Source organism: Halteromyces radiatus (genome assembly GCF_025201355.1).
Source record: "Halteromyces radiatus strain CBS 162.75 chromosome Unknown BX664scaffold_2, whole genome shotgun sequence".
NCBI lineage: Eukaryota > Fungi > Mucoromycota > Mucoromycetes > Mucorales > Cunninghamellaceae > Halteromyces > Halteromyces radiatus.
Genome location: NW_026251688.1, coordinates 4034687 through 4045297, shown reverse-complemented (window position 1 = coordinate 4045297; position 10611 = coordinate 4034687). Strand labels below are relative to the sequence as shown.

The window sequence follows — 10611 nt, the reverse complement described above, 5'->3', positions numbered from 1 at the left end:
TGCAACCCAGTGTGGATACTATTTGCACGCCGTACATTTTGTTTGCTTTTAAACATATAACGAATGGCCATTCATCGTTGTTTCAATTTTTTTTTTTTTTTTTTTTTTTTGTATTTCAAAGCTGTCAATTTTTCCTTTTTCTTCTCTTTTTTTTTTTTTCCACACTTTTGGTTTATTTTCCCACTCCTTTTTTTTTCTCCCCTTTGTCTTTTTTTTTTTTTCCTTCTTTTTTCTTTGTCTTCTTCTTCTTGATAATGTGGACCTTGGCCAATTTACCTTCTTACTTTTCCCGATGGCTTGGGTATCGAGATCCTTCATTACCATTGAAAAACCACAAGAGATGGCAAATCAGTTTTTGGTCATTCATAGGTGCATGGTTAGGCATTGCTGTTCTGCTGATCATTGGTACTTATAGTCCTCAACTTGCTGAATATCATTCTCCTACTGTCATTGCAAGTTTTGTAAGTATTATTCCAAGTTTTTTTTTTTTTTTACCAACTCTTATTATTGAACTGACTCTTATTTTTTTCTATATTTATACTTATATATATATATTCTTTTGGTATGATGATCATCTATTTTTGTTAATCATAGGGTGCCTCTGCAGTATTATTGTACGGATCCATCGACTCCCCACTGGCCCAGCCTAGGAATGCGTTTTTTGGTCATGTCATTGGAGCTCTTGTAGGTGTGAGCATTTCAAAATTGTTTATTCAGGTACCTACGTCTTGGGCCTCTCCAGAACAACAAGTGATTGTGCAATGGGTAGCCGGTGCCACTGCTGTTTCTCTGGCTATTGTAGTAATGCAAATGACAACTACAGTTCATCCGCCTGGGGGTGCAACTGCTCTTTTACCCGCCGTGGACTCAAAGGTGATTGCTATGGGTTGGTACTATATTGGTGTGGTTGCCATGTCGGCTGCAGTACAACTTGTTTTGGCTTGTCTGGTGAATAATATGGATCGAAGGTATCCGACGTTTTGGTGGCGTCCTGCTCGTCTTCCTGTACAGATAGATCCTGGCAATCTGGCCACAGCATTGCCTTTTTCACAACGTGGTGATGATGTGGTTGTCAACGTAGACGATGATCGTACTTCTTCTTCCACCAATGTTTCTTCTGGTCTTGTCATCCTTCTCGATCCTGCTCATCCTCTGGTGTTACCTCCTGATATTCTCAATGCGGACGATATGGATGCTTTAAAATCTATTCATGCAAAATTACGGGCCTCCTCTCAAGAAAAGTCAGATTGAACACTCCTGTCTTTGTTTAGTTTTATGATCTCCCCCACTCTCCTTTATTAGTGTTACTATTATTTATTGTTGTATTTTACATTTGTCTTCTTACATTGTATACCATATTTTTTTTTAACTACATGATCTATACCTAATCATCATTATAATAATAAACAAAGAAGTCTTTCATTGATATGTCACTCGATTGATGATACAATATTTTATAAATGCAATCAATCTGTTCACCTTGAGAAAAAAAAAAAAAAAAGAAACTTCCAGATATCCAATATATCATCCATAATTTGTATGAATCTTTACACAGAAGAATAATTTTATTCATCGCTACAAATTTCTGTACCACATAACAATAATAATAAACAACTACACTACAAGTGATATCGTCCATCAGCACGATTAAGACCACAGCCACTACCAATATCAAAACCTAGTGCCACCTCAAGAACAATAACCATTATTTTCATTTTGGCCGAAGAAGGTAATCGATGTTGGATTGATGGTATGATTTGCAATCTACAAATAAAAATCTACAAGGTGAATAGTAATCCATCAATGTTTTCCTCTTTTTTTTTTATCAATGCAGCAATTCTTTGATCCACTAACCTCTTAAATATTGATCCGCGATAACGTAAATTTATCTTTCATTAAGGAGAATAGATTTACCTTATTAAGTGTACAAATCAAAAAAAAAAAAAAAGCATCAATAAATAGAATAATATTTTCATACTGGATATCCTAAAAAAAAAAAAAAAAAAAAAAAAAAATACTGTGGGATTGAAAAAATAGGTAGATAGATGAATATTTTCATTTTTTTTTTATTTCAAAATCATAATAACAACAACTAATAATAAGGATCATTGTTAATATATCCAAACATATATATATATATAATACTATTGAATACGAACAGTATCTTTCCATACAATATAGTCCATAGCAGGTTGAGTAATCGAGTCCAATGATGAAGAAGTAATCAAGTTTCCACTACCAGGTACTTTAACATGCCATCCTTGAATCCGGATTTGCGCTTCAGTAGGAGTCCAACAATAAACTAACATACGAACCACATTGTCATGACGTTGAATCAATTCATCAGGGAGATAAAAATCATGTTGAGGTCCATCGCCATTACCAAAATAAAGTCCAATCAATAAATCATTCAGAATTACCTTGGCCGTAAATTCTCCATCCAAATGTAAACGAAGTGGGACTCTTTGATTTTCTTGTTTCCATGCATTGTCAAAATTAAATTGTAACCATCGAACACCTTGAGAAGGATTCATAGGCATACGATAATCATACTTTTCTTCTTCTTGTTGTTGTTGTTGTTGTTGTTCATTGGTATGTGTTATGGGGGTGACAGTAGGTGAAGGTGGTGTCGAATCCATTCCAGGTGTAAAAGATTCGTATCCTACTTCATATTGTTCATCAGGGAATCCAGTTGTGTTGTATGCTTGACTAAGTTTACCAACGTCTACACCAGTGATTTGCCAACCTTGTTCCACTTGTTGATGACTGATATCCACACCCTTCAATTTTGCCTTGATAATACCACGAGGGTTGCGAATATCATTCATAATAAATGCTTGACGATTGAGTCCAAAACTATCGACAATGATCACCAAAGTATTTTCCAATTGTCGTCCTTCATGTGTGAGATAAGGCGTCAAGTCATAGTTATGCGTGCCAATAAACCATGGATCAGGACCTATTTTTGCTCCAGCTGAGAATAATTGTCGAGAGTACGTTGTATGTCCACCCACAATATGTCCATTCACTACTACAGTTGCACGATGACGAACATTGAGAGACAGTTGAACATGAGGATCGGCTTGTCCTGGTGTCTTGAATTGATTGCGATAGAGTACATGTCCGCTTGTAAAATGATAATCAATGGCATCCCATACCAGTTTATTTTTCTCGTTGCGTTTCAAAGGTTGCCAATTCAGGGTATTCCAGTTCACATCACGATATTTCCAATTGATAAGAGGAAGTACCACCGAATGTTGTTCAAGAGAACGATCTGCTAGTTTTTTGGTGTAAAGATAAGGCATCTGATCATGTACAATCATATGTTGGTCAATTGGTTTAGTAAATGATAACAGGTGAACTTCAGTGTCGTGAATATTATAGCCCACTTCCAATTCTTGGTTTTCCTGATTGTAATAAAGATGATCAGCACCCCAAGCCAATAATCCAGGATATCTACTCTTCGTGCTTCCTCGGTTCCAATATGAAGGTTGAAAGTCGGCGTAGAGAGTACTAATGTTATTTGATTCCAATCCAATAATATAAAGAGCGCCTTCTCCATTTATCGCTAGTTTTGTCCAACCATCTGAGCGTTTGAATCGTATCAAGGAGACTGATTCTTCTACCGTTACAACTTCTGGTTGCATGTTGCCAGTAATAGTCATTCCCACATTCTCGAAAGCAAGTTCACCAAGTCCAGAGGGCGTCGATTCCACTATCCAAATTTCTTCTTTTGTGTCAGGGTTTACCATACGAGCATGAATAGGTATGATTGCTTGAAGAAGTGAAAGTCCATTGATGGTCTTGTAATTGCCAATACCAATAAATGATGTCTTGTAGCCAAATTGAATCTTCATTTGAATAGTTTTGCCAGCATAATTCTGATTGATGACATGTTCATCACGTTTCTTGCGGTCAAAGTTGCGGAAAAAGGTAAATACAACATCTTGATCAGCGCCAACAGCCACACGTTGTCGATTGATGATTTCTCGTACAGGAGATCCCATTGTTGGTTTCTTGAGAAGATCGGTCCGAGTGAAGTAAGGTTCGAATGATTGTGCAAAGATAAGTGTTTGTCGAAGATTGCGTCCACGAGAGGATAAATAACCATATTCACGAATACATGCAGAATAATCGTATGAAGTATAGACATCACTATCATTGAAATCAATAAATTGAAATGAATAAATGATCATCATTCCCATTTCTTGTTAACTTACGGATCACCCAAAGTCCCCCAATTCGTCCCACCATATACCATATAGAGACTAGCCATGGTCACACCTTGAGCCAATGAACTTTCAAATAACAACTTTGTGTATTGATCACCATAAAAGTCGTATATCTGATCATATGTGTGTTGTAATTGATAATGATTGAACCATCCACCTTGAAGTTCTGGAATAAATATGGGTGACTATAAAAAAAAAAACATATGTATATAAAAGAAAAGGCATCAGACATACATATATAGATATATAATCTATTATTATAGTCTACTTACTTCCTTAGCACCCCCACCAAATCCTCGTACTGTTTTTTCAAGTCTGTCCATCGAATTTTCCATTCTCTTGGGATCCCAATCTTTCCATTCACCAGAAGTGGTACCACCATCAATCAACCAACTTTTTGGAGAGCTTGAAGGAGCAAACACTATATATATATATATATAAATATTGTCAGTCTTACCAATACAACCTTTGTTTTTTTTGTAAAAAAAAAAAAAAAAAAAAAAAAATTACCAACATATTTATCAAATCCATATAAATCGATACCAAAAGGATACTTGGACCAGAAATTTGGTTTTTTCCCAGGAACCCATCCACCTTCTTCGAATCCATCGTTGGTAAATAGAGGTACAGTAATATTAGCATCACGAGCAGCTTTGGCCAACACCCGCATTTGATCACGTAAGCCAACAGGAAGAATATGAGCCATTGTTTCAAATAATTCATTATCGATTTGTAGAGCCAAGATACAACCACGTCGACGTCGTTGGTCATTATTTTCGGTAATTTGATGTCTTGCCAAGATAGGTAGAATATGGTCCAACCATTGAATTTCGTAGGTGACAAAGGAAGCATCATAAGTACGCCAGAGCATGATGGAATTGTGACGAATGTTAAGATGACGTTTGGCTACAAGCCAAGAAGGATAACCACCACCTTGCGTTTCAGCACAAATATAAGGACCAGGAGCCGCCAAGACAAAAAGACCCAATTTTTCACAAAGTGTTAAAAGATAATCCACATCACGATTGCCATCAAAGAGATAGAGTCCTTCAGCTGGTGAATGATAACCCCAATGGAAATAGATACGAATAGTGTTGTACCCAGCAGTTTGATATTGTTGTAAAATATGTGGCCATCGTTCACGGTCAGGTATACGCCAATAATGAAATTCAGCAGAAAGAATTAGAATTGGTTCACCTTCCACACGCAAAGAATATTTGTCCCAGTCCAAAAGTGATTGATATTTTGTACGATTGTAAGCAACTGATTCGGTAGTAATATCTGTTAGAGTACCATGAGTACGATGATGTGTATAAAGAACAAAGCCAATGACCACCGGTACGACCAAAGAAAATAAAGAGTAAAGTTGTGTCATATCACCCATCACACTTTTTTTTTTTTTACTTTTTGGTTTCTACACAAACAGTAGTAAAAAAAAAAAAAAAAAAAAAAAAAAGTGAATGAATAATAAAAAAAAAGAGAGAGAAAAGTGTGAGAAAAGGAAAAAGAAAACAAACAAATAAATAAAAAAAAAAATACATTCTAGTTTTAATCTTATCAATTTATTCATGCACCGCTTGTCCATCATAATAACTTTTTTTAGTGGTAAAATAATAAAGACTTTTATTTAATGAAAACTACAGTAAAAGATATTGTATATATATATATATGTGAGTGTGTGTACTGAAGAGAGGGGTAAAAATAAGTATCATCACTACCATAAAAAAAAAAAAAAAAAAAAAAAAACTATACTAAGGTAAAGCCAAATCTTCAAAGCTTAAACCATCACCACTAGGTTTCGCCCGGAGAGCTTCAATATCGATCAGGTTTTCACGTTCAGCATAAAGGGATTTGTAAGCACTCTTGATAGTTACTTCAGATACACCAGCTACATGAGCAATATCTCTTGTTGTCTTGGGAACTCTATAGAGATAAGATACCAAATAAATACAAGCAGCAGCAACGGAGATGGGAGATTTGCCAGCAAGAGTACCCAATTCTTTTGCACGCTTCACCAGATCCACACCAGCCTTTTGTACATGTTTAGGAAGTAATAGATTGGAGCAAAACCGAGACATTAAATCTTCAGAATTCATGATACTTGTATTCGTTTGTAATTTAGCTTGAAGAGACTTGTAACAACGACCAATTTCCTTCTTGGGTACCCTAGTCAACGCACAAATTTCACGGAATGTACGTCCCACTTTTTCTTGTCGACAAGCAATAAAGATACAGGCAGCAATGATGGCATCACTTGATTTTCCTCGTAATAACTTTTCATCTTCCACCCGTTTGTATAATTGTTTGGCAGTATCACTAACGATCTTGGATAAGGAGATGGAATCACACATTGCACCGATATCTTTGTAAGATTGAACTAAATTGCGTTCACCTTTCATTGCTGTAGCTCGACCATGTACTTTGTTCAAATCCTTTGCTGCCCCTGTTCCACCATCCCTTCTTGATATAACTGTATCTAATTGATTTCCGTCCAACAATGGATTTGCCGCAGCACCAACACGAGATGGATCCTATAAATAGATAATATATATATGTGATGATTAGTAGATATATATATAAATAAATATATAAATATATATAAACATACATCTCCTTCATCATTAGCAAATGTTCTCCATTCAGACCGAGTATCAATAATACGATCACCAAGTACTAAACCACAATCACCACAGACAAGATCACCAGAAGCAAATTCTTCTACAATTTGAGGAGGAGTCACACGACAATCTGGACATATCAAGTTCACATTCAAGTTGGGTTGAAAAGCTTGAGGTGTATCATTTTGTTGTGGTTCTCGTAAAGGAAAAGGAATTGTTGAAGTCATCTAAACAATATATATATATAATAAACATGTATATATATGAGTTGATCTGATCATCAAACAAAAAAAAAAAAAAAAAAAAAACAAATAAAACAACAATATAAGAGACAACAATAATAAAACAAAATGAAAATGAAGGAAAGGAATAACAATGATCAAAGGAATATTTTTTTTTTGTCTTTTTTTTTTTTTTTTTTTTCTTTGGGGAGGTCACTTTTTTTTAATTTTTTTTTTAATGTATATGAATTGTGTGTGAGAAAAAAAAACATCTATCTATTGATAATAACTAAACTAAAAGTAAATGTATATATAAAGAACTATTTCTAAAAAGCACTAATAAAAAGAAGAAGATAAAATCACACTACCTGGTAAATCTTTGTTTTCGTAGGTGAAAGTGATCTAACAAAATGAAAGAAAAAAGAGAAAAAGAAACAAAAAAAAAAATGGAAGAACCAAACAAATTTATTTTTTTAAAAAAAACAAAAAAGAATGAATTTTATTGGATCACATTATCTGAGGACAAAATTGGTAAGCAATGGAATCAAAAAGAAGGAAAAAAAAAAAAAAAAGGACGTATAATCTAACATGTTTATTTAAATAAACAACAATATGATACAAAAGAAATATAGAATAAAATAAAAAAAAAAGGAAATCAAAAAGTTCTAAACGATATAACAATGAAGTAATAAAAAAAAAGAAAGAAAGAAAGAAAGAGATAGAAGGGAATCATCATCTAAAACTAAACTATTCTAATTACTAGTGTCATTGTTCAAAGAACTATAATAAAAAAAAAAAAAGAAATCAGTATATCTATCATCATATATATATATATATATATATATATATATATAAGAACTTACGATTGAACATCAGCAGTAACCATTTCAGTAACCAATTCATCATATGAGACCTTGCGGGTCCAGCCCAACTTTTCCTTGGCCTTAGTAGGATCACCCAATAACAAATCAACTTCAGCAGGACGGAAGTACTTGGGATCAATACGAACACGCACCTTACCAGTTTCAGCATCCTTTCCAACTTCATTTACACCTTCACCTTCCCAAACAATCTTGCGACCAGTAACAGCAAAAGCCTTTTCAACATAGGATCGTACAGTATGAGTTTCACCAGTAGCCAAAACAAAATCTTCGGGTTGATCTTGTTGTAACATCAACCACATACCTTCAACATAATCCCGAGCATGACCCCAATCACGTTTGGCATCAATATTACCCAAGTATAAACATTCTTGACGGCCCAAATGAATATCAGCAACAGCCTTGGAAATCTTGCGAGTCACAAAGGTACGTCCACGACGAGGAGATTCATGATTAAACAAAATACCGTTACAAGCATACATATTGTAAGATTCACGATAGTTAACCACAATCCAGTAACCATAAAGTTTGGCCACACCATAAGGAGAACGAGGATAGAAAGGAGTGGTTTCCTTTTGAGGAGTTTCAACTACTTTACCATACAATTCAGAAGTAGATGCTTGATAGAATCGAACACGATCAGTTAAACCACAAGTACGAATAGCATCCAATAAACGTAAAGTACCAAGAGCATCCACATCACCAGTATATTCAGACATATCAAAAGATACCTTAACATGAGATTGAGCACCCAAATTATAAATTTCAGTAGGTTGAACTTGAGAAACAATATGAACCAAACAAGTAGAATCAGTCAAATCACCATGATGAAGGAAGAACTTGACACCTAATAATAATAATAATAAGTTATATTGATTTTTTCCTTTTTTTTTTTTTTTATTTTAACTTACCAGTTTCATGACTATCCTTATAAATATGTTCAATACGACCAGTATTGAAAGAAGAAGAACGACGAATAATACCATGAACTTCATAACCCTTTGATAATAAGAATTCAACCAAGTAAGAACCATCTTGACCAGTAACACCTAAATACATTATAAATATTAGTTTTATCATATTAATATTTTTATTTTATTTTATTTTATTTTTTTTACCAGTAATAAGAGCTACTTTGCGAGAACGATATTCTTCAATAGACATAGTATTGTTATGAACAATATGAGAGGCAGCAAATACACTTTCAGACATAATGATTGAGTTTATTAACAAAACAAAAAAAAAAAGATGATGAATGGAAAGAAAGATAAAAAAAAAAAGGGCAAAACGAGTTTGAATTAAAAAAAAAAAAAAATCGAGCCCAAAATTAAACGAGGAAGGTGACACTAAAAAACGACAATCCTCTCTTTTAAACCTATTTTTATTTTTACTTACCGACCGGATCACCGCTGTCCTGTCATATTATATATATCTTTAATGTTATTGTACTAAACGTTATCTGGAAACAAGTGCCTTTTATATAAAATATATTTAATATCATCTTCATTATCATTCACTTTTAAGGATAAAATAGATTTCTTAGTATAATAATTTTCTGTGAAATTTATAATCTCTTAATTTACTTGGCATCTTTTCTCTTACGTCGATCCTTTTTTTTTTTCTATGCCAAGCTTAGTTTAGTGTCAATTCTCTCTCTGTTATTGAATTCGGAATATAAAAACAAATAACTTCCTCCTTTACCACAAAAGGATTCAAAAAAGATATACAAAAAAAAAAGGTCTACTATTTATTGAAACGGAGTCCATCTCTAGTTCTTTGCCAATCATCTGTCAATAATGGAATGAAAGAGTTGATTATTACAAGTCTAGAATACAAAAGTTAAATAATAACTGACCCTTTTTTTTTTATTGAAAAGTAATCTATTCGTATGCCAAATAATAAATATGATAAAATGATGTATGATGATGATGATAAACGAGGTACCACGCCCACACGCGTGATAAGCTCTAAAGAAGTCTGGTACAAAATATCTGAATTAGATCGTGTTTTTTTTTTTTCTTTATTATGGTCATCGATTTCCAAATTCATCTTCCCTCTTTTTTATCTATTCGCTCTATTTTTACTTACCTTTTTAGGTGATAATAAGGATGGACATTGATGATGATGATGTGAATATTTGGGTGTAACATTGCTCTTTTTTTTTTTTTTTTTTTTGTCTATCCATTCCTGTACTCCCCGATATTGCATTGATTATATGAAGTTAAATCATCCTCATTTTTTTTTCTTATTCTTGACTCTTTTTTTTTTTTCCTGAACGAGATGTCTTTTGTATTATAATTCTCTTATACGTTGAAAACAAAAAACGAATGTTGGAAATCGATAATATAAATACATGGTGATGTATTCTTTTTTTTTTATCATTATTTGAAAGATAACGGTAAATGACTATGCATTGAAAAGAAAGAAAGGTAAAGATTTAAATAATGATCATATCATATATATTATTACAAACATTTGAATCATCATCACTATTCATCATCCATTTAATCATCCATCATCACATATCATCACATCATTCATTCATTTATCACTTATCGTTTGACTACATTATTCACAAATCAAGTCAGATTGGAAAATATGATTAATAAGAAAGGGGGAATAATCATCACTTTTCTATTCGTCTAGATAATTGACAAAT

The 10611-nt window shown here is 33.4% G+C and overlaps 4 protein-coding genes across 4 annotated transcripts; 1 reads left to right on the top strand and 3 right to left on the bottom strand.

Moving 5' to 3' along the window:
- The first annotated feature begins 206 nt into the window (after nucleotides 1-206).
- On the top strand, nucleotides 207-1425 carry BX664DRAFT_326958 (HPP family-domain-containing protein). Its single transcript, XM_051544329.1, has 2 exons — nucleotides 207-461; nucleotides 595-1425. The coding sequence occupies exons 1-2, from the start codon at nucleotides 255-257 to the stop codon at nucleotides 1249-1251; spliced, it is 864 nt and encodes a 287-aa protein (XP_051403902.1). The 5' UTR covers nucleotides 207-254; the 3' UTR covers nucleotides 1252-1425.
- Nucleotides 1426-2032: 607 nt separating this feature from the next.
- On the bottom strand, nucleotides 2033-5662 carry BX664DRAFT_276527 (glycoside hydrolase superfamily). The gene is made up of 4 exons (XM_051541332.1): nucleotides 4743-5662; nucleotides 4505-4653; nucleotides 4221-4417; nucleotides 2033-4155 (listed from the first exon to the last, which is right to left on the bottom strand). Exons 1-4 carry the CDS (start codon nucleotides 5614-5616, stop codon nucleotides 2145-2147), a joined length of 3231 nt encoding a protein of 1076 aa, XP_051403901.1. The 5' UTR covers nucleotides 5617-5662; the 3' UTR covers nucleotides 2033-2144.
- A 321-nt stretch (nucleotides 5663-5983) lies between these two features.
- On the bottom strand, nucleotides 5984-7158 carry BX664DRAFT_276523 (cyclin-like protein; the record flags this gene model as incomplete). Its single annotated transcript, XM_051541331.1, has 2 exons — nucleotides 6841-7158; nucleotides 5984-6763 (listed from the first exon to the last, which is right to left on the bottom strand). Exons 1-2 carry the CDS (start codon nucleotides 7075-7077, stop codon nucleotides 5984-5986), a joined length of 1017 nt encoding a protein of 338 aa, XP_051403900.1. The 5' UTR covers nucleotides 7078-7158.
- Nucleotides 7159-7647: 489 nt separating this feature from the next.
- BX664DRAFT_356884 (GDP-mannose 4,6 dehydratase) lies at nucleotides 7648-9221 on the bottom strand. Its single transcript, XM_051547918.1, has 4 exons — nucleotides 9071-9221; nucleotides 8864-9001; nucleotides 7935-8799; nucleotides 7648-7851 (listed from the first exon to the last, which is right to left on the bottom strand). Exons 1-4 carry the CDS (start codon nucleotides 9162-9164, stop codon nucleotides 7824-7826), a joined length of 1125 nt encoding a protein of 374 aa, XP_051403899.1. The 5' UTR covers nucleotides 9165-9221; the 3' UTR covers nucleotides 7648-7823.
- Nucleotides 9222-10611: the final 1390 nt, after the last annotated feature.

Excerpts from the sequence above, each read along its gene's own strand:
- BX664DRAFT_326958 (XM_051544329.1), top strand. The coding sequence starts at position 255 with ATGTGGACCTTGGCCAATTTACCTTCTTACTTTTCCCGATGGCTTGGG. Across the intron at positions 462-594 it reads CTACTGTCATTGCAAGTTTT|GGTGCCTCTGCAGTATTATT; the intron begins GTAAGTATTATT and ends TGTTAATCATAG.
- BX664DRAFT_276527 (XM_051541332.1), bottom strand. The coding sequence starts at position 5,616 with ATGGGTGATATGACACAACTTTACTCTTTATTTTCTTTGGTCGTACCG. Across the intron at positions 4,654-4,742 it reads TGGATTTGATAAATATGTTG|TGTTTGCTCCTTCAAGCTCT; the intron begins GTAATTTTTTTT and ends ATATATATATAG. Across the intron at positions 4,156-4,220 it reads TGGGGGACTTTGGGTGATCC|TGATGTCTATACTTCATACG; the intron begins GTAAGTTAACAA and ends TTTCAATGATAG.
- BX664DRAFT_356884 (XM_051547918.1), bottom strand. The coding sequence starts at position 9,164 with ATGTCTGAAAGTGTATTTGCTGCCTCTCATATTGTTCATAACAATACT. Across the intron at positions 9,002-9,070 it reads CAAAGTAGCTCTTATTACTG|GTGTTACTGGTCAAGATGGT; the intron begins GTAAAAAAAATA and ends TAATGTATTTAG. Across the intron at positions 8,800-8,863 it reads TAAGGATAGTCATGAAACTG|GTGTCAAGTTCTTCCTTCAT; the intron begins GTAAGTTAAAAT and ends TATTATTATTAG.